The 23,116-nt window shown below is 42.0% G+C and overlaps 1 protein-coding gene across 7 annotated transcripts in view; it reads left to right on the top strand.

Moving 5' to 3' along the window:
- smtnb (smoothelin b) overlaps positions 1-23,116 on the top strand; it is a 46,074-nt gene that overhangs the window by 5,153 nt on the left and 17,805 nt on the right. For 4 of the 7 annotated variants that reach the window (XM_017413918.3, XM_017413915.3, XM_017413917.3 and 1 more), the window contains exons 2-7: positions 10,520-10,677; positions 12,588-12,666; positions 12,756-12,834; positions 13,823-13,902; positions 18,787-18,856; positions 22,396-23,090. In XM_017413918.3, the coding sequence (XP_017269407.1) occupies positions 10,520-10,677; positions 12,588-12,666; positions 12,756-12,834; positions 13,823-13,902; positions 18,787-18,856; positions 22,396-23,090 (1,161 nt within the window). The other 3 variants (XM_037976998.1, XM_037976994.1, XM_025005426.2) reach the window with 3 other exon arrangements.

Below are 23,116 nucleotides of genomic sequence, written 5' to 3'. Positions count from 1 at the left end.
ACAATGATTGTGTTTTTGTTTAATTGCGTAAAAACACACACAGACACACACATGTTGCTGCACATTCTCTTTATTTATTCATTCTGTCAGTCATGTCATGCTGATGGAAAAAAAACAGATTATGAAATGTTTTTCATGTAAATACATGAAACCTGTTCTGCATGAAGCAGTCAGGAAGGAGTTTTTTTGTTTTTTGTTGTTTTTGGTGGAACATCAAAAACACCACCTTTAACATTTGTTGCCACCGCCTTCCAGCCACCTTTAGCGGTAGCTCAGCTCATCCTGAACATTTCTTTTACCTCAGTTATATAGAAACAACAAGACAATAATAATCATAAAACATTATCAGCAGAGTTTAAAGAAGAACGGGCTTGAAAAGTTCCAGAGAGATCAAACTGGACCACTTGAGTTCTTGCTACAGCGTCTTCCAGGAAGATGGAGCTAAATACCAGTGCGTGTAGGTTACAGTGGTGTGTGAGTGGTTTACATTTCAATATAAATCACAAGTTTCCATGATGAGCAACATTCAGCACATGCAGAGAGCTGGCTGGGGCGTTCATATAAACAACACCATGGTCCACAAAAGGGAAGCGTGTAATATTTCTAAAATAATCTGAGTTTTATCTTTTAGTTTTTTTTAAAAAGTGATCAGTGTGACACTTGAAGGGGAGCTTTTTATCAATAACCGTGCCAAGGTATTCATAAGTTTCTACCAACTCTACAGCTGTACCATTTATAGACCTAATAGGTGTAATATGGGATGGAATTTCCACAAGAACGACTCCAGTTAAGTTGCATTTCCTCATGGGAAAATACAAGCACGCACCATCACAGGAGAACTTTATTACGAGCTCACGTCAGATGGTTCTTGCCTTTTTTTTTTTTTTGTTTCTGGTTGAGAGTTGCCACCTCTGACTGTTAATCCACAGGACGGGAGGAGAATGAAGCTGGCATTGATCCTACATTTAATTCAGACCAGTAAATGATTGCTTTGTGCTGCTGAACAGTGACGTGATATTTAAGGTGAAAGATGAGCGTGAAGCTGCTACCTGCGAATGAAAGACTGATTAAATTAAAACAATATATTTCAGGGCTGCCCACTGAGGGTCAGACTGTCTCTATACCCATCAGACATGAGACTCCTCTGTTATTTAAATTTTTTTTTTTCCATGTCTGTGTGGTAAGTGATCCGGCAGAGTCTGATCTGCCGAGTGGAAAAGGTCTGGATAAAAGATTGCTGCTGTTCCTCCTCCTCCACAGTCTTAACGCCATGAGGCGCCTTCTGGATGGATGGCGAGTTAAATCCTCCCCGAGTTTATTGCTTTAACTTTGAATTTTGTTTGTTTAAGGTCTTTAAAAGTTGTTTCTCACTCCATCCAAATGTGCAGGATATACTGGTCTCAGTTAACAGGATGTGTAAACGGTACAAATATGTTTCATTGGACTTTGACACTTAAAAAAAGTTGCTTTTTAATTAATTAATTTATTTTAGGGGTGAAAAACTACCTTCATGCTTTTCTAATTTCTTAGCTGTAAGGTTTCATAGCTTCACATCTGTGCAGTCATTAGCCCCATGTCTGTGTGTTTGTTTGTTTCTCGTGTTAGCAAAATATCTCCTGAATCCCTGACCGGTTTGTAATGAAACTTTCAGGAAGTAATCATTACATTGACCTCTACAGCTGATTTAACTTTTGGAGTAAACTCGATTCAAGGTGGCTGCTACAGCCAACTAATTCTGAGACAAACAAAAATGGCTGGAATTCAGTCAATTTTACAAATATTGTGCTCAGATTTTGGTGTGGTGGTAGCTGAGAGTCATTCATAACACATTCGAAGCATTTTTGTTTTTTTTTGGCTTGATCAAAATGACTACAATCTGTCATTTCTCAACACGAGATGATCTAAGGCTTTGGCAAAGGTGGCAGACGATATGCAATCCTTCAAGGAATGCTACGCCTTTTTTAATTCATTTTTTTAGCTTTATTTTGAAAAACGGGGTGTAGCTCTGTTTGTAGTGGAAACCGGTTTGGAGGAATGTAAACATCGTGCAGATCAGAAATGCTTCAGGCTGTCTGTCACTCACCGAAACGAACCTATAAAAATTTAACATTCAGCTTTCTTGGAAAATGTTGAGGCCTTATTTTCAAATGGGGAAAAACAAAGCAGATAAGCTGCCATCAGAACTGTAGAAACACTGTGGGGGTTTTGGGTTTTCCTGAATCGATTCCCTCAGGAAGGAGCAGTTTCCTGAGGTCCTGACCGTCATTAGGCGGATGTTGATGTTTAGTTTTCCTGCTCGCCGTTGTTAAGTTTCATCCCATTCTCCAGATGAACGCAGCGCAGGCCGTCGTGACACTGATTAAACTTTCGCGACAGTTCACGCTCCACATTTCCCCCACAGTGCTTCAAATCTTCCCCTCTTTTTCATCCCGTTGAACTCCTCTCCTCCCTCCTTCCCTCCTCCACTTTGTTGGCTCTTTCCCGGTAAGACAAAAAATATTTCCACACAGGGCCTCAGATCAGTCAGATTAATCCGAACTCGGAGGGGAGTCATCATTCTCCAGCACCTGCTGTTTCTGCTGACAGCCCGACTGAATCGAAGCTTTCAGCGTCTTTCATAACTTTTAATTTATGGTGACTCTTTCTTGCTGAAATCTGTCATGCTGTAACAGATTTTTTTTTTTTTCTCTGTAAACGGGGGTAAAGCTGCAGACGGCCTCTCCTCGCTGTGATGATTTACGCTGATTTAATGACACAAAAGTGTTGCACAAAGAAACAGTTCAGTGCTTTCAGGCTGAAAGAAGTCATTTTGGATCATATTCAACTAAGAGCCTCTCTGGAAGTGTCACTTTAAAGTCACTGATGGTTTATAAGTTACCATCCAAACAAACACTCAAAACGTCCTCTAAGCACATATTTGTGAACCATTTTCTTTTAAATAATTTTTCTGACCATTTCAAATGACCCAACATTTGAGTCTTTTATTAAAAAGGATCTGTATCAGTCTTTCACACTGTACTGGAATCTGTGCATATTTTTAAAGTGCAAAATAATCTTGTAAATGTTTTCCTCAGTAGACGTTTTAATCCATATTGGTTTGGGCTGAAAACTAAAATGTCAAAGATATCGTAAAATTAAAAAAATAAATCAATCGGTCATGAAAGACAAGACTTAATACGGCCTCTATTGGTTTTGTTGCTCTGATGTTAATGTAGGCTCAAAATAGTAAAAAAAATTGAAACCTCTATTTGCTGAATCCACATTGTCTCAGCTTTTTTAATGATGAAGTTTGTCATTCCCAACCAAATTAAAAGAATAAATATTCCTAATCCAACTAATCCAATAAATCAGTGTTTGATGCTCGGAGTAGTTTTAGTTTGATAGTAGTTACGCATGCTTAGGAAAACTACAAAGCATATTTTCCTTCCCATGTTAGTTTATATAAAACCCTGTCATGAGTCCAGCTTCTAAAGTGGGTCACTGTTATCCTGACCGGGCTTTATTTGACCCGGATTCGTCACTCGGACCTGAGCTGCTGCTCCTTCTGGAGGGGCAGCTGAAAGAGACGGGACAGAACTGATTTACTCAGTCTGTGTTGCTGCTTAAAGGGGTAGTTCAGATGTTTTAAAGTGGAGTGCTGTGGAAAGGCTGTGAACAATTAATATCTCACCTGTTGTAGGTGAGATATTCTGCTTCATTCTGACCAGACTGATGAACTAAAGGTGGTGCCTCACTGGGCTGTAACAATTGGTCACTAGTTGGGGGAGTGTTTGTAACCAAGTGACCAATGAGCTGCGTTTTTAATGGCCAGGTTTTTAAAACCACAGCCTATTTTTCATGCGCTCGACTTGTAAAACTGCCTTTTTGGCCGTGCGCATTATTTTGTTGTCTACATCATACCTACCTGAGCAGCTGCCCGCGCGTTTATGGTTTAATCCACTGGAGTATACTTTTGAAATGATGCTTTAAAGAGCTATCGACAGCAGGTAAAATATTAATTGTTCATAACTTTCTAAAGCAGTATGAGCATAAATCCCAGCACATAGGAGTTCAGATCTGTCCTCAATGCATCATTACAGCAGCACCCCCCCCCACCCACCGCCCCTTGACCTGCATGCATTCCTCCATGTGTCTGTTCTTTATGTCTGCTACTTCAAGTGTAAAGGGGGACCCTGTTTTCCCAGGTCGACTCGAAGGCTGCGTCCCACCACCCGGTTTATCAGAGGAGCCCTGCAACACGTGCAGCTGCGCTCGTTGTACGTTTCTCCCCTCTTGTATATTTGATAGGTTCTTCCTTTTCTTCTTCTCCTCACACAATAGCTTCTCAGCGTAGCACAGCGAGGTTTAACCTTGATTTGATTCTTTGTTAACTTTTCAGCCGAGAGGTGACTGAAACTCCCCTGTCTGAGAAACCAGGTGTCACCTGCTCTCATATATCCCGATTATATTTCCATTTTCCAGTCTAGCTGTGTGCCTGCTTTGTTTTCTCGAGGCCCTGAGAAATGATTTACAGGCGTCCACCTGATTCAAACTGGAGTTTTGCCTTGAAGAAACGCAACATCAAGACTGAAAAGTATTCCTTGACCTTTCTCACCCTCTCAGTCTGCCCTGATTGTTCATTTGTGTCCATGGCAGTACGCTCTCTTCAGTGGCAGCTGCTAATCTGTTTCAGCTCGGCTGTAAGGAGTGTCCCATTTCTCCTTATAAGGGCAAACGCCAAGACGCTGAGAGCCGATCTGCCGCCTGGCTGCTCGCTAATGTCGACCCTCTCTGGAAATTATTAGATTATGCACAAAAACACCGTGCCCCCCGCCTCTGACTCGTGCTCGAGCACGTGGAAACGCATGCACGTAGTCATGTTTCTCTAACGCAGATTGTTTACAAACTCCTCTCTGGGCCCTGACACGCCGTCGTTCCCAAAGTAAGAGTCTTTAAGGAAGGGGAAAAAACGGCGCATGCACACCCACTGGGAGTGAAAGGGTCAGGCTTCGGCCTGAGGGGTCAGTGTGCTCCCAGACGAGGCTGGGTGGGTGTGTGTGGGAAGGTGAAGTCCCACACACACACACACCGAGCGGTGACGTTTGACCTGACCTTTGTGACCGGCAGGACCAAACACAACAGAAGAGAGAGATGTTTGTAGCTGGGTGTCTGAAACTGTGCCGTTCTTGAGTAGATGGAAAACCTCTGTTTTAATAATGTTTTTTTTTTTTTTTTTTTACTTCACAGATGAAGCCGAGCGTGAGAACTTGCAAGATCATGTGAGATTGCCTCTAACGTTACTTTCAGGGTCTGGCCAAAATAGCTCTAACTCCATCATTTCTCATTATAAGGCGATCACAAGTCTAAAACTCTCACATGAAAGGCAGCAGGCAACATGCATTCCTTTTTCACGAATGCTAGACCTTTCATAAATGAACAATTTGTTAATAATAAGAGAAGTTTGTGAACAGCAGCAGACTTCCTTCCTCACTGCCCAGTAAACCAGAATACTCGTGGGCTCGGTCTCAATTTGATGAGTTTCTTTCTGGGATGGGGTGGGGGAGGGAGCATTCAGAACAGAGTGAACGATGAATTCGGACACATTTATTACCAGTTTTGAGTAAAACCTTTGCCCAGAGTGCTGCAGGATCTTGCAGGCTGTGGTTAAAGGTTCACATTTAAACAAGACAGCAGTCTGAATGATGAATGCCAAGAAAACCTCAGGGATACTCTAGGAAGAATCCTGAAGTGAGGCAGACAGTTTAAGAACCCAGCAGAGCATCTCCTAAGACACGAACAACAGCTGTGCGCTGAGGTTTCCCATTCATCTTGTATGGACTTGAAAACGTTCTGCCAACAAGAGAACATCTGAAGAAACTGTGTATTTAAGACCATTGCCTTGCAGGTGTGTCAACAAAATGAATAATTTTTGTCCATTGTGTTTGTATCTCTTTATAGATAAGTTCATCTTAAGGCCTCTGTTTGGTGTTTTATGAGCCACAAAGGGGTCTCTTACCACACTTTGGGGACCAGTTGATTAAAGTCCATAGCTCAGTGTACAGTGTGCAGTTTAAGAGACATAGATTGTGTGTCTGTAGCCACTTTTTGTTGATCTCTGTGTATTTATGAATAAAAGCAGCACAGTAGAGGCGCTGAATTAAAACACATCTGAACTTGTTCGCTGTTTGCGTTTTAGTTTCTACAATAATCCAGCTGAGTGGTTAGTTTTAACTCCCACCGTTTTTCCTGCTGCTCCCTCCCGTAGTTCTTCCTCTGTGTGCTCTTTAGACTCTGACAGCGGCTCGGTGCGTTTCGACCACCTGACGAAGAACTTCGAGCCACTTCTGACGATGTTTCCACATCTGGCAGAATGAAGTCACCCCGTCCCGTCTCCCATGCTTAAAGTCCTATTTAAATGTTTGTCGTGTGTGGAGGGTGTTTCTGTCATCGGGCGTGTGTCACCAGCTGGTTGGGATTACTGGTAAACCCCAAGCGCTCTCTAATTGGCCTTGATTGATTGATTGGGCTGCTTCACATGGGTTCCTTTTTGGAAGTTTTGAGGCTTTGCTTCATGGCAGTCTGCTGTACGTCTGGAAATGACTCTGAGCAAGTCCTAGCCTGCTCGTGAAACAATAAAACAATTTCTCGGATCTCATTCATTCATGATTCCTGATTAATAACCTCTCATGTGTTGTGTTTGAGGGAGTGGAGTTTATCCTGTTATTGAACACCAGGTGACCCTGTTAGTCCTCACAGGTATGACGGCAGCTGGCTTACAGACAGACGAGCGCAGGAAGACCAGACTGTACCGTGACTCATTCAAGGCGCTGACGGCTCAATGACATCTCGATGACTGCATCCTGCTCCATTTTAAAAACATATATTGCCGTGTGATTTTTGGCTGGCACGTTAAAACTGTTGGTAAGAAGGTTTTCTGTCTGCCTGTAACGGTCACTCTCTTTGTTATTGTTTGGATAGACGAGGACATTCAGTTTGAGACATGCCTGTTTTTAAGGTGGTGTCTTTCTATAACTGGACAGATTTATTTTTTCCTTCCCTTTGGCACATATTTCTCTGAGGCCTCTGTGATCTGGTGGTTTTGTCAAATGGACTCTGTCTCTACAGGAGCATATGTTTCCGTCTGTAACAGTTATTCTGTTGTCTTTGGCCGGAGCCCAAGTTGAAAGGTGTGTTCTGTTTGCTTGGGTTGCGCTCTGTTTATTACTTTCCTGTGCATGGTTATTGGTTGACTTTTATTTTCCTCTCTTCTGATTCGTAAAGTCAAAGCTGGCTACGCTCCCTGGCGCTGTGCCACCTGGATTGGCCGGTTTAAAGTCGGCTCGTAAATGTTAAAACCAATTCAAACAGAAACATGCAGCCACCTTCACACCGATTGGTTCATTTAAACCTTTAGAGTAAATTTCACTGCTGACGTAACAGTGGGGATTATTTACCAACACATCTTGACCTTATTGTGCGATTCAGTACACACAATATTCACAATATTTTCCTGTTTTATTTATGTATGTTTTATGTAACTACTTATGCCCACGTTATGCTATATTAGCCATGCATATATCAAAACATTTGGCTCGTTCAGAAAAAGGGAGTTATGACTGCTGTTTTTTTTTTTGTTTTTTTTTTGTCATTTTTATACTTTTCAAAATATTCAACTTTATTTAAAAGAAAATTCTCTGTAGAAATATATTGTGATCTCTTCATTTCCCTCAAAAACATTGTTCTTTTTAAAATCTACTTCAGGATACTCTTCTTCTGCTACTTTTTGCTTTCAGCTAGCCTTTGGCTACTTATTCCTTTCTAGCTTTTAAGTAGCATTGTGAGAATTTTAGCTAGCCTTTTGATTCTGTTTTCTACATTAGCTTTTAGTTAGCTATCTCTTACTTTTAACTAACCTTTTTGCTGCTTTCAGTTAGCCTTTTGCTTGTTTTAGCTTCTAGCTACAATTTTTCCTACTTTTAGTTTTTAGAGTTTAGCTCATGCTTTGCAGCTGTTGTTTTTAGGCTAGTGTTTTGCTTCTTTTTGCTCTAACAAGTCAGTTTCAGCGCTCAGCATTCATGCTGCTTTTTCACAGAAAAAGACATTTCTCTAGTCCCGCTGTCTGCGCTCATGTTGGAAAACAGGAACTGATGTGAAAAGCTCTTTAGGTTGTTTTGTCGTTCAGGTTTAAGAGCTCTCTCTCTCTCTCTCTCGTCTCTTTCTCTGTCAAATGTTCAAACTGGACAGAAATTCTGCTTCTTATCAAACGCTAAGCGTGTCAGTTTAGGCTGGGAGGCCCAGACTCCGGGCTCTGCTGTTAGATCTCAGTGGTGAAACATAAATCAGTCAGCCCTAAAACTTGGCAGCGAGGATACAGGCTGCATAATCACATCATAGCTTTTACTCAGCGCTGAGCCTGACAGTGAGGTAACAGACGGCTCCCCCGGGTGTCTGGTTTGTGTGCGAGTGTAAGAAACACTCACCGGCCAGTAATAAAAAGGAGCGACATGTTCTCATTTTGTCCAAATCTCTTTTTCACTATCAAAAACTTGCCGCCGCAGCCTCTGGTTGTCACATCATGTCAGTGCTGGATGGGAACAAAAAAACCAGTTTCTGATCATCAGATTTCACAAAGATGTTTTTTATTTTTTCTTGTGAGTCAACAGGAATGTGAGGAATGACCTGAACAAGGCCAGGCCCTTTCTGACCATTTTTAGGCAAACCCAAGGATAGACTGCCTTTCTCTTTTCCCCCTCTCTCTCTCTTTTTCACATTGTCATCACGAGCCCACACTTCATCTGTTTTCTCATTTCATAGCTTCCATCCATGTCAGAGATCGTTTTCTTCATTTTTTTCAACCCAGCTCAGCACTTTAAATTTCCACAAATTACAGCATACAGTCTGCTCTGACCCGTTGCAGCTCAGGCTGCATATTTTGTCAAACCACAGCAAGACCTCAAAACTGCTAGCTTTCTTCATCTCTTATGAGATGATCCTCCTCCTCCTCGTTTGTCTCTGGGCCCAGCTGCGGGGCACGTCAGCCCCCCTCTTTCTTCACCCATCAGCATGTACGGCTTAGTTTAACAATCCCATCCAGCTATGCCTTCAGCTGGCAAACAAAGATATGTGCCTGGACTTGGCAGCTTTTAACGGATGCAGCAGGAAGCCTTAAAGTGTGTGTTTAACTGTGAGGTTTATAAGAAAAACCTGCCAGAGAAGCTGTTTGTCTCTGCGTGTGTTGACAGGTCGCTGCTGTCGATCCAAAAAGATATCAGTCTCCTGGATGACAGGCGAGGGGCTCCCTCTACCTTCTCCTGTCATTCTCAGGGCTGCCGCTTAGATGAAAGCATTCGCTTCGTTGAGGTGGAGCGCATCTGTCTGCAGGTGTTCCTTTATACACTCCTTAATTAGTCCTCTTTTGCTTGGTAAGAAGGATTTATTTATCTAATACTCGCTCAGAGCGACGACACGCGTCTTTCAGTGGTCTTCAGCTGTTTGACAGATACCTGAGCAGCAGGTTGATCTTCGGACCCGAACTCGCTTGGTTCTTAAAGCGGAGCAACAGCTGCGTCTGCGCCTGTTTCTCATCCCTCATTAGTGAAGTCGGATCACTTATCATCAGTCAATAAGCTGTCCATCTGCCCCGCTGACCCTGTAACGAACTACCACACATGCAGCAGTAAGCCAGGGATTCACAGGTTCTGTGTTTCCAGGGCCTCACGCTAACCAACCGTTGTGAATCTGACGAGAAGGACTAAATGAAGGATTTCTGACAATTTTATGTCATCAAAGATGTTAAGAACTGAAGCAAATTGAAGACCTAGCATCGCTTTTATGCCAGAGATTTAAACTAAGATCATTTTATGTTGAGAAATGGGTGTTATCGCTGTTTTGGTCAAACCTTGACATTACTGTTTTGCACAATCTCACCCAATATCAAAAGCTCTTGCCCAGATTATGTGTTGTGTGACTCTGAGCTACTTCCACACCAAAATCTAGCTCAAAATCTGTAAAAGTGACTGAGTTATGGCCAGTTTTTGTACTTTGTAACATCAGTTTGCTCTGAGCGCCGGCTTGAATTGGGTTGGCTCCAAAAGGTAATTAGTTGTAGATGTGCACCCAAAGAATTACTTTTTGAGAGTTTTAATTAAAATCTGATTAGTGGTTCATGAGATATTTTGCTAACAGACACACACACACAGACATGGGCAAAAACATTATTGCTGGCCTTGTTGCTGAAGGCAATGATAAAAATCCTGGACAATGCCGTGTGTGTGTCTACAGCTCAGCCTATTTGCTGCTCTGGTCTTCCTCTGAATACAGGCCTTGCAGCCCTTCATAACTATCTGCATACTTATGTAATTATGTGACCATTTCCTCAAATTTGACCAAGACTCTTTGGTGAATCATACAAATAAACCGGTGGCAGGTCATTAGTCTTTGCAAGGCAAATGTTTGACATCCGTGCGATAGCGATTTTTAAAAAAAAAAAATTTTTTGCCCTTATATTTATCTCGATGCACCTGGTGTCTTTGTGGTGCAGCTGGACGGCACCGTGGATCTGGACGAGAGACGCCTCATCCGTTCAGCCATCCGGGAGCTGAGGAGGAGGGAGATCGAGGACATGGAGGCCGCTCTGGCCAGCAAGAGGTTTCGACCCACGCGCCTCAATCAGCAGGAGGACAAGGAGAACCAGCACATGTGAGACCGCGCGCACACACACACACACACACACACACACACACACACACACACACACACGTCTGTCTTAAAGTTTGTTCTAAAGACAAAGTTGTCCACGCTAGGGGAAAATGAATGGAAAATACCAAAGAAATCTACACAAATCAAATGCAGAATTCCTCGTCTGCAGGTGGGAAGTCTGGAACTGTTGAGGTGGAAAATCACAGGTACCAAAAATATTTCCAGTTTCCACCTCGTGTGCTCAGCTTACAGTTCAAGGGAAAAGACATTCTGACTTTGACTTTTGCTTTTTGTAACTATTATACTTTTAAAAATGTATCCCATAGAAATGCGCTGACATCTCCTCAGTTCCTTTGAAAACTATGTTCTCTTTGAAATCTGCTTCTGCACACATGCTCTGTTTTATGCTACGTTTAGCTTTTAGCTAGCACTTTGCTGCTTTTAGTGAGCCTTTAGCTTTTTTTTAATGTTTTGCTTCTTTTAGCTAGCTTTTTACCACGTTTAACTTTTAGATGGTGCTTTGCTATTTTTAGCTTCTATCAGATGTTTTGCTGCTATAAACACTACAACTGTTAGCTTTTAGGTAGCATTTTGCTCCTTTTAACTTTTAGCCACTTTTTCCTCCGTTTTAGCTCATTTTACTTTTTTGCTTCTTTTGGCTTTAACAGGTTTGTTTCAGCTTCTTCAGCAAATTTCACTCAACACTCAGCATTCTAACTATATGTTCACAGAAAATGTATTTTCTCTAGTTTACCTTCCAGAGGCCTTTGAGTAGTTTTCCTGTTCATATTTAAACTTTCTGTCACACAGCTGAAGAATGTAGACCAACTCATAATTCGACTGTAATTTGACACTAACTCTTTTCTGTTTTTGACAGTAAACATGTTCTTGCAGGCAAACTCTTATTTGATTCGGTACATATTCTTGTTTAACAACGCATTAAATAATAATAATACAATAAAATTTAGAGAGTAGTTAAAGCTTGAATAAACGTGTCACTACTAATTTTTATTTTTCCCCAGTTGCCTCTGTTTAAGAATTCCTGAAATCTGTCCAACTTTGTCTAACTTTAAAATTAGCAGAGTTGCTCGACTTTCAGTCATTTTTTGTCACATAAAGCAAAGTTAACTTTACAGAGTTACCAAAATATGCATTATTAAAGATGCCAAATAACAAAAGTCGAGCTGGATTTTAATTTCTGGATGGTCCGAGCCTTCTTGTCTTTAAATTTTAGGTCATATTTCAGGTGTTGGTTTAGGTTAAGCCTCCATAACTCAATCCCAGCATGTGGTTTGGAGCAAAGTAAAGATTTAACTCTGTTTGATGGCAGGACTATCCTCCAGCCCTCTGCTGCCGTTCTCCCTTTCTGTCACTAAATCCTCCTAAGAACTGTGGTAGGGCCCAATAATCATTTCCAGTCACCTCTTCTCTCAGATGACTTGGGTTACAAAAACAATGGAGGTGCCTCACTGAAGCTGCTAAAGAAATCATACCATCTGTCACGCATCCACGCACCGAGACGCACTTTATTTCCATGAGACTTTTAGTCGTGGAATGTCAAATATTCAAACTCGACTGCGCCGCACATCCTTTAAAAGCAGGTAATGAAGGAAAAACGAGGATAGTGAGGGAACTGAAGCAACGTCTGAGTAATGGAAAGGAGGAATATGAGACAGAAAGAAGGGAGGATGAGAGCTGTGTTTATTATTAGGAGTTTTGTGTCATTGCTTTCAAATCTCATGTTATAGTATCACTTTTCCACACACGGTTTTAGTTGGCACGCCTTGGAGTTTCAGTTGAAAGTCAGTACAGGTCAACTTTTTTATTTGATAGTTGTTGTTTTTTTCAGTTGCCTCATGCGGAGTAGATTTATTAAATAAAAAAATGCTGCTTTTCTGTTCTTTTCTCAGATCTGAATCCAGCAACAACCTGGACATCCTGTCTAAGAAGCTGCAGTCCATCCAGGACGTTGATGAGCTTACAAAAATGGTGATTTATTAAAAGATAATTGAGTGCACTCGAGCGTTTTCCTTTGACTTCGTGGATCCACTGAGCTGTCGTGTTTGTGTTTTTTGTAGCTCCGCGTTTCAGGCGAGTACGAGGAGAGGAAGATGATTCGAGCAGCAATCCGACAGATCCGGGAGGAGCAGCTGCAAGGTGAGCTGGGATTTATTTGTCTGCCTGATCCAAAACAACTTGATTATTGACGATTAATGTTAGAGGCGATTATAAAGAAATCATTTTCAAAAGGGGTAACTTTTTCTGTTGTTACAGATGTAGTTGGGGTGACAAGTATTTATGCAGGTACTGTGTAAACATATTAAACCACACCCAATGTCTTTTACCTTTGCTTCCATGAAGCCAGATCGTCTTGTAATTTATTTTTTTTATTCCTGATCGGTATGCTGGTGTACATTCTCAGTCATCTGGACATGGCAAAATTACAGCAAGAATGCAGAAATAGATTTCAGAGGACAGTGTTTTTGATTAAACTGAAGCGATGTAAATAAAGCTTACTAATTCAAAAAGTTTAAAGGTTACAGCACACTATTCCCAATCGAGCCAAATGTTTTGATTTATCAGATATTAAAACCAAGAAAGTCCGTCTGCTTTGAAGAAAAATATAAAGAAACAAGGGCTAATGTAAAACTTTCACTATAACTGATAGGCTAAAAATGTAATGAAATCCTAATAAAGAGGATTGTATATTTTGGCATCAAGCACTGACACAGTTTGACCTGATGAGGGCGTTAAAATAAAGGTAGAAGCTTCTTACTTTCTCCTCGTTGTGTATCAAACTGAAAAGGAAAAGTCAGATTTTTATCGTCACTTGGTTGTCCATGAAGTGGAGGTGTACCTGTCTGTCTGTTGCCGTGGTTACTACAGCAGATCTGTCTCCTGAATAATCTTTGATCAAGATTCCTGTCATTCCTTAGCTCTGCCAGGTCTTGATGAGCCCCCATCATCCTGTGACTTAAAAACAAAACATTTCCCACCTCATGTCATGTCAGGACAACTCTGCTTGTATCTGCATTAACACACCCATGAAGTTTGACGTCAGATAAAATGCCACATCGCGTACTTCATCTGAAATATTGTCTGAGGGCTTCTGTTTTTGTTTTTTGTTTTTTTGTTTTGTTTTTAGGGGCAGTGGAGAAGAGTAAAATCTCTAATCACTCTCTGGAGTCTGAGATTGCGGAGCCCCAGAGCAGCAGAGGAACCGGGGTGAGTACAGCAGCGTTAATGAAGCAACCAGTGTTGGCTGTGAAAAACGATCCCGGTGTAGTCCGAAGATCAGCATAACAGCTGTTGGGCAAGATGTCTAAGATGTGATGTGCGCTCATGTCAGCTTGCATCGACTGAAATGAGCCAAGCGCGGACCGGTCCGCAGGGGCAGAGTTGGTTTGCACGCCAACAGTGACCGCTGAGGTTTCTTTGCTGCCGCAGCGAAGAATGCAGCAAACAAAAACAACAACAGCCGGCTTTGCCACTGGAGTTATGACTGTGGCCAAAGCAGGCGTGTGCACAAAACACATACAAAACACACGCCACAGAGTCAGGAATGTGTTTTTGTTTCTTACATCCTCCTGGAAGAAAAGAAAGAAAAGATGTAATTTACTTTGACTTTGGACTTCAGTGAAGGCAGTAAATTAGTTTTGGCAGCGAGTGTCTTTCACACCTCCAACTAGACAAACTTTCACACTTTTGGAAAGCATCAAGTTCTTCGGGGGGTTTTCTCAGATTTTTTTTTTTTAATTTTAAGCTGACTTGCCCTCTAGTGGCTGAGTGGTAAGCGCTTTAAAAAAATGTGAAGACGTGAAGTCTAGTTGAGGTCTTTGATGGTGCCAGATGTGATCTTATCTGCTGTTCTTGAACACAGGTTTTTGATGAACGCTCCGGTTACTGTAGATGGGATTCAGTGAAGGAAAAACAAAATTATTTCTTACTGTATGCACTAAGCCTTTGTGCGAGTTGGAATGCCTCTTGAGTGTAAAACACAGTAGCCCACTTTATCAACCAAGTTTTTTGGGTTTTTTTTCCACCACAGTGAGATTCTAAGTGAGAAATAATGAAAAGGCCGTCACTATCAGGGCCATTGTCTGTGCTTTGCTCCTTTATGCATCTGTGTATTCAGTCACAGCATCCTGTTACGACAATATCCTCCTAGCTCACTCCTTGTCGGCCAGCTGAACTTCGGTGGTCGAGTTGTGAGTCACGGGTGTTGTTAAGACGAATGAGCAGAGGGATGGGGTATCTGTCTGCGTTAGACGAGCCAGCCTCCAGCTGTGAGCCCCAGCAGTCGTGTCTGTGCTGGAATGAATACGTGTCCAAAAACAACACGGGCCAGCGGCAGCAGGGCTCCTTCCTCACATCACAGAGCCTGATCTCTTTGAGCTTTTTACAATTGTCCCGTGGAAGATCCAAGATATGCCTCCACAGCAGACAGACAGACACACGCAATGTGCAGTAGGCGCACAGTAAGGAAAACGTGACAGGTTTTTTTTCTTTAGATTTCTAGAATAATTTGGTTTCAAATTTAACAGCAAATGTTTATAAAATTAGGTTTATCGGGTATATTCCTCATTTGCAAGAAACCAGCTGCTCAAGAAAAGCTGATTAAAGTAATGGACGTAAATTTAAAATAATCATTCATTAATCTACTCTTAATGTTTGAAGGCACAAATATAAAATAAGTCAATTACTGGCACATAATAGAAGATATTTAGTATGTTTGTAGGAAAAAAAAGAGGTCAGAGAAAAGGCAGAGTGTCAAATGTTAATGTGTCAACCAGGCAACCCATTAACCTGTAGGGGAGTGTGTGTGCGTGTGTGTGTGTGGTAGGGGTCAGATCCTCTGGAGACAGAATGGGAGGGAGGGGAAGTTAAGGGAGTGGCCTGTTGGTATTATGTGTGTGTGTGTGTGTTTGTGGTGGTGTAAGTGTGTGTGTGTGTGATGTGGCTGAGGGAGCAGAGCGACAGAGTAGCGGATGTCCTGTCTCCAAAAAGGTTACTTGTGACAAGGAGGAAGAAGGAAAAGGAGGTAAATGTTCCTCTGATTTTTCAGCTGTTGCGTTTCACACATCTGACTTTTTCTTTTTTTACTTTCTTTTCTCTTCACTAAAAAAGTAACTGAAAAGGCTTTTCCTAATCAGTCTGTGGCTGTTTTCATCTGGTCGGATTGTGGGATGTACCTGCCTCTGTGTTTACCTTTCAGGTTTGTGTACTTAAATATTTATTGCCATTAGATCACTTTTTGTTCATTTTAAACAGATCAGCTAATCAGCAGTTAGTTTCTGAAGCACAAGATGAATTAATGTTTTTGAACTGTTATGAGAAAGACATGACAAAGCCTCAATATTTATTGTATTATTTTAACCTGTTCTCTGAAAGTTTGCATGCTGCTCAGGTTGGCAGATGTAGTTTGTGCAGTCACCTTTTGAGTTGCAAGAATAAACCTGAGGAAAGAGGAGCCAAAGTCTCTAAAACCAGACCTGGTAGTACGCAGCAGTGATGGTTTTACCAGGAGTTCATGAAGGGTGCTGTAGGGGAGAAGAAAATAAGAATGTCAGGGAGTAAGTTCAGGTTTGTAGTAAGGGAATGAGTGAAATGAGTCTGAGCTGAAGACTTGTGATGGTTTCCTCAGTCCAGACTGGTGATTGCTGCTGTTTTGCCGTTATTGGAGCGAAACTAAGCGTGTGGTTCCTCAGACTGCGGTAATGGAAAGTGAGCTGCCGGGTTTCTACTTTCCTCTTCCACGTGCAAGCATGGAAGACCCTCAAACAGTCTGACCTCACCCGGAGTGTGATGGCTTTAAATTTAATGGAAAACTGGAGCAAGAATTTGCAGTTGCATGCAGTGGTTGGTAAAGGAGGTGTGTGCTTTCTTTGTGTATATATACCGTATATATTTTTTTGTGGACCTTCCTGATGGCCCACGCCTTCCTGTGGTCACCAGAACGGATTGTTGTTTTTGTGTTTTTTGAATTCTGCAGTCATGTTTCAACACAAACAGGCTCCTGAGCCCAGATGGGACGTGAGGTTTGCGTGCACTGGAGTGGGACAGTGTCGGTGTCAGGTCCTGGCTGTTGGGGCCAGAGAAAAGCCACTAATGACAGCGTGGAGGCTGGCACAGGTCTCCAGCTATTACTCTCCAACTCCAGCTCCACTTTTTAAACTCTGCTTCACCGTCTGTGAGAAATATGTTCTCTGTGGTTTAGTGGGAGCTTTGGAACGATGGCTGTCTGTCTAGAAGCAGGAGAGGGTGAGGGGCAGCAAACTTGTTCTCTTTAATTGAGTTTATGGCTCAAACACAATTATCAGCCCCCATGACTCCTTCTGACTCTATTGAGAGGGACAGTGTCCTTTGTGTCGTTTTGCATCACTTCACTTCAGTGGATTCTCTCTATTGTTTGTGTTCTTCAATCTCATCAGACACTTTAATGACTCATTAAAGGAGCGTTTCACTAAATTACTGCTTCCCACTGTGGTGTGCTTGACTTTACGAGTCACGTTTTGAAACGCTAAGGAGACATTTTTATGGAAAGAGGATGCTAGATAATAAATCGAATCGGGTCACTTTTTTAATAGATTTGCATAGTTTTAAATTACTCCACAGACTAATCATTCCTGGTTGGTTTTGACTCAAAAACTTGAGTTATTTATACAAAATAAAACCTCAGGTTTAAATCGGAGCTGCACCTTTTCCGGTTTCTTCTTTCCAGTTTGTGTTCCTTTCTCCGGATTTTGTTTTCTTTGGTGTGTGAGCCACTCTGCCCTGTAATCTGCTCAATGTGAGGAAGGTCACATTCACCAGAGCAAAACGCCTTTGGTCCTTTCACACCTCTGCTTTGAACTTGGGTAAACTTTCCAGTAATGTGTAAACTCTCCGAGTCTGCTCCGATCGCACACTGCGTTGATGAAAAGTATTGTAAGATTTTCAAACTGCTTCTGCTCCGTGATGACGTCGCGTCCTGTGTCCGTATGATCCAATCTCCACGTTGGAAGACCAGCTCCACTGGACACCCATAGAAGAAAGAACGTGCTGGAGAACGATTGGTGTTTATTCAATCATAATGGTCAATTTTGACTGAAAATCCCTGCCGTCTCAATTGCAGGGGTTTTGGTTTGGTGCCGGTTTCCTGCACCCAACCAGAGATGTAATAATTGTCAGCTTGGAGACTTTTGTATACCTAAAGATCTTCGCTCAGATTGATAGCCAGATTTACAACGTTAGGATGTGACATCGACAAAAGCGGATTTGGATCATTTGTCTGTTTCCGCACATTATTTGTAAAGCTCTTCAGCCTCAGTTTCTGCCCAGGTTGTTGTTGTCAGCTGGTTTTACTTGCACAAGAGATTGTGACTCTTTCAAAAAAGACATTTTGACATCACAGTAGCTGGTCAACAAAAATCTTTTCAGTGTTTTTTAAGAATTCACTTAAACTTTTTTCAAGCCTTTCTTCTTTGTGGCTCAATCCAATTTTTTTTTTGTTAAGATGATGCATAACACATGAGCCTCCACACAGGAGCTTTTTCTTAAAAAGGTTTACAAGCCTTCAGAGCACAGTGGATTAATAAAATGAGCAGATGTGATTTAAAGAGCTCGTTTGGACATATGCTCAGAGGAGCCTTATTTATGCAGCTGATTCTCCTGTGGAGAAGCTCAGGGTCAAAGAGGCCCACCGGTAGTGTCGATATCTACGTCTTTCCTCCTCCACGCTTCACCTATTTCTTTTCCATATGCCAAAACACTGCAGCCTCTCCCCAAAGCCCTCTCTTGTTCTGCAGCTGCCTCTGGTTGGTGAAAAGCTACAGCACTTGTTGCAGTCGTGCTGCGTGCCGTCCTGATTGTTGGTGTTGACTCTTTTTGACCTCTTCCCTCAGACATCTGTACTTTTCCAGCTGGTGTTGCTCATTGTGTCTGGAGCTTTTGACCTCGACCTCCAGCAAAAGAGTGTAGACCTGAAACACTTCGGCTTGTAATTGATTTGGGTTGGCAGTGGGCCAGTGGTAGACGCGTTTTCCTCACCTACTGAAGGGAGGGAAAAGAGGACTTTAGTGCTTTCGCAGCTGAGAAGAAGAGCAGTAAGAGTTGTTCTCTTTTCCACAGGAGACCGAGCTGGAGTGCATCAGATCTCTGAACCAACAGACCCAACACAGCAGAGAGCTGCAGAGGAAAGGTAAGAAACGGAGCAAAACAGATGCATGTATGTTGTCAAAAGTTTATTTTGGGGAATGTTTTCGGTCATTTTTGTTTTTTGGTTGTTTTTCTCCAAAATGTTAAGAAATATGCTTTACTAATTCTTGTTTTTTGTTCTTATATTTTGGCCCCAAGTGTCCTCCTTTGTTATAGAAACATTTGTTCAGGGCTGCACTCATTGTAAGAACTCTTCTGAATTCTGGAGAAGTCTGTCAGTGTTCGAATGGCTGCATTTTCTTTACACGTTAGTAACTGCACCAACCTTCACTCCCTGACATGGACATCATATTTACATGTCGCACATTGGAACCCACTGAAATAGGAAAAAAAGCTTGTGTACACTGTAAACATTCAACTAAAGGTCAAGTTTGAATAAGCTCTAATAACACAGAACTCACACTGACCGCCTCTGTTTTCATGTGCTTCAGATTCGTTTTCCCCTTCAGCACCTGCTGAAAGACTGAGGCAAAGGAGTCGTTCTCATGAGGGGGCGGTCAGGGGGTCATATTGGTTTAGACACTTTAAGCTCCTTCATCTAACTTTACTGGGTGTTTGGAGTCACTCACAGCTTTAAGTGTTAAGTCATTTCATTAGGGACTCTGTTACTTCAGCCATTAATAAAGTAGTATGAATGCATGAACTGAAGGGGGAGTGAATGTGCTTTGTTAGTTTGAGATTTTGGAAATGAGCATGTATGCATACAGAGCTAAAACGTAGCTCATAAAACAACAAAAGTCCATTGTTAACAAGCAATAAATTTTGGTAAAAACCTAATTATTGTTTGTTCCGTTTTGAAACCTTTAAACACTGCCTTATAAACCACAGAAGGTAACGTTGCTCTTTTTGCTGAATGGTTTTCATGATTCATTTAAGCTCCTGCTTGGGAAGCGGTCATAAGAAATGTCTGTCTGTGTGGTCTGGGCTTGGCTCGGCGTCCTGCGTGTTGACCTGGAGCCGATGGTGTGGGGGTTACGGGTCAAAACAAAAAGAAGCCCAACAACCACACCTCAGCTAAAAAAAGCCGATACCAGAACAGAACGCCGGCCGCGTTTTTGACGTGGCAGAGAAAACTCCCCACAGTTCTTGATTTATTCCCGCCTTACAATTTAAGCCAGACCAAAACCCAGAATCAGCCAAATGGACCACTGTGGGAAAACAAAGGTGTATACTTTAAAGGGATAGGTCAACAAAAACGGCCCAGATAGGACTGAGTAGGTTGCTTCTTTGAGGGGAAAGTGGCAGAAAATAAGAGATGATAATTTTTTTTTAGGTTTTTTTAAATGTGGGAAAGACAAATGCAGCTAACTTCCTGACAAGAAAATCAATGTTTACCACGCTTCACCTCAACGACCATGTGTCCAGCTGTACTGTTGTTCCTGCAGGAACAAGAAGGTCTATCATTTAGGAAATGAACTGTTTTCAAAGACTCTCAGTGGAATTTACCTTATGTTTTTAGTTTCCAAAAGCGTCCCCAAAAGAACAGTAACACACTTATTACGATTTCACACAGTAAGCCAGTGATTGGGCTGAAAGCCGGCACATCTGTTGAACTACCACAAATAAAAGGTCACATACATTCAGAAGTCTTTAGTCGACTCCATGTGAGCCTCTATGAAGCCACACTGTAATGATGCCAGTGTGCATTTAAAACACGCATTGCTCAATCACTCTGTGTTGTGCAGCTATTACCTTTGTGTCATTTCTTAACAATTCAGGTGGTTATTAAGGTGGACGTCGGTGTGGTTCATCCACATTTTTGGTTAAAATGTATCAACAACTAAAAGGCTGTACTATCTGAACCCAGAGGATGAAAACTGCTGCACTTTTCTTTCTGTGCCATCATATCAGATTAATTTTTGTCCTTTTTTATGCAGTTATTCTATTCCACACTCAAACTAGTGATTAGCATGTAACTTAAACCATTTATTTCATCAAAATAAATGCAACATCTTAGAGATTGGCTATAGGAAGTGTGTATGAAACAAGGAAGTCTGTTTGTATGAAACAAGGCCAAAAAAATAAACCTAAAAACAAGGTAACACAATTGTATCTCCTTAATTCCAGACATTTATATCATTTATATAATTCTATGGCACGGTAGTAAACATACTCATGTGAACTAACATGAACTTTTGAACTAACATGTATTCAACCTGTTAGTTCAAAACAATTATATAAAAATGTTGATGAACTGGTGAAACAAAACCAAAAAAAAAAAAAACTTGTGCTGACCTCCAGTTCATAGTGAGAACCCTTTGGATCAGAGCTTCACTGTAAAAATCTATTTAAAACTCTCGGCTGTTCTTTGTTTCTGCTTTATTTACTCACTGGCAGCAGACTGCAGCTTTTGTGGCTATTTTCAAGCAAAAAACAAGCCTCTCATTATTGCTGCAGCAGTGGGGATTTTCCTAGAAATGGTCTCACAATAGAAAACTTCCCAGTTGGCGAACCATTGAGCAGTAACGTGAGCGTTTGTTGAAGAAGCAACATGTTGCGGCTCTCGCTTCAGTTACAGCTAACCAGTAAATGAGTTTTAGTAAAGTGCATCATTAGATTTAGACATTGCTGTTCAGTGGAGCATTACTAGTGGCATGTGAGAATGGCAGCTAAGTCCTAATTATGTAGCATATTCATGTTTTCTATTCAGATCCTGTTACATAATCATCCAATCTGTTAAGGCAACAGTTTGGCTGCCAGTCTAGCCAAAAAAAAAGCTTTTTTAATTATTTATTTTGAATTTTTTTGCATGTTAAGTGAGTTAGCTTGTTACCAGCTGCTGATAGTGAAATGGTAAATGTTCATCCTGGATCCAGTAAACTTGAAAGAGACTGGGCTGACATCAACCAGAGCAGACCAGAGTCCATCTCTGATCTAGTCTGTAAATCCCAACCCTGCATAGCTGGAGATTTTATTGCAAAGTTGGTGCAAACAATGGTTATTTTAAAGTGATTTTAGACATGTGACATCAGATCTTTTTTCTTTATTTGTGGTAGATTTATAACCTCAAACATCATATCCCGCAGCAGCACAAAAAGGTGCTGGAGGCAGAAACTTTTACGAGGAGGAGGATGTGGGTCTTTCTGTTGTTTTAGAGTGTGGTTTCCTGAGGAGAGAAGGAGCAGTAAAGGAGCTCAGATGAAGGGGAGGGGAAATGCTGGTCTCTACTCTTTCTTTAGCTTCCGCTTTTCTCCCAACTCTTTGTGCCCCATGCCTTTTTTTTTTTTTTTTTTTTTTTTTTTTAACGTACATCCACCAACACAATCTCTCAAATCTTGGTCAGGAACTGAGTTCAGGAAATGTCTACATCCCCTTATGACTCCACATGCCTCCTATGATCCTAGGTAATATTTTCTGGCCTGGCCTCTCCTTGGGCCCCACTGCTGCGGAAGTATTTAACTTACATCAGTCCAGTTTGAACGTCACCAAGTACTGCTCTCATACATTAACCCCCACTTCACTTTACTGCTGATTTCTGAGGACCAAATACCTTTCTTTCTTATTATTTTTCTTCCCCATCAGGTTCCAACTCAGGCATGGTGCTGGTTCTGGATAACCTGGTGAAGGAGGACACCTCTGGACCTCTGTTGATCCAGCCTCCGGCAGAAGCTGTGACCACAGAGCCCGACCTGGTTCCATCGTACCGTCAAAGGTCCGACTCCACAGCTTCGGACCGCAGCAGGACCTCTGTGTGCTCCAGTCAGGATGCTGTGGCCTCAGAGAAGAGTCTCGGTCCAAACTGCCGAGCCCGGCTGGACTCTGGAGCCTCAGACAGAAGCCAGAGTTCCTCCCAGCGAGGTCATCTGGACGCATCGGAGCAAAGCATCGGCTCACCATCTTATGCCAGACAGAGAATGGGCTCAGATGGCTCAGATTCCTGTCAGATCAGACCTCGTCTGGGGTCCGGGACTGCCAACGGCCTCAGTTTGTTGTCACGGGAACGAACAGACTCTGTGACCTCTGACCACAGTGCGACTATGTCTTCTGAGGAGAAGAGTCCAATAGACGAGGTGGAGGGAACCACGAGTGGTTCAGCTAGCAGCACAGATTCAGAAACCGAAAGAGGCCAATGTGCAACCAGCATCCAGACTCAGTCTGAACAAGACGTCATTCCTGACCAAGAGGAGCCAGATGGGGCAGTTTTGTCTCGCAGAGGTGCTGTAAGAGGCCTCCTTAATGGCGGCGCCAAGAAAGGAAGGGACTTCCAGAGTCAAAAGGTGAGATATTCAGCACTTATAACAGA

Source organism: Kryptolebias marmoratus, linkage group LG1 (assembly GCF_001649575.2).
Source record: "Kryptolebias marmoratus isolate JLee-2015 linkage group LG1, ASM164957v2, whole genome shotgun sequence".
Taxonomy (NCBI): domain Eukaryota; kingdom Metazoa; phylum Chordata; class Actinopteri; order Cyprinodontiformes; family Rivulidae; genus Kryptolebias; species Kryptolebias marmoratus.
Note: the sequence above shows the minus strand (reverse complement) of the source record. Positions and strands in the feature narration are given on the sequence as shown.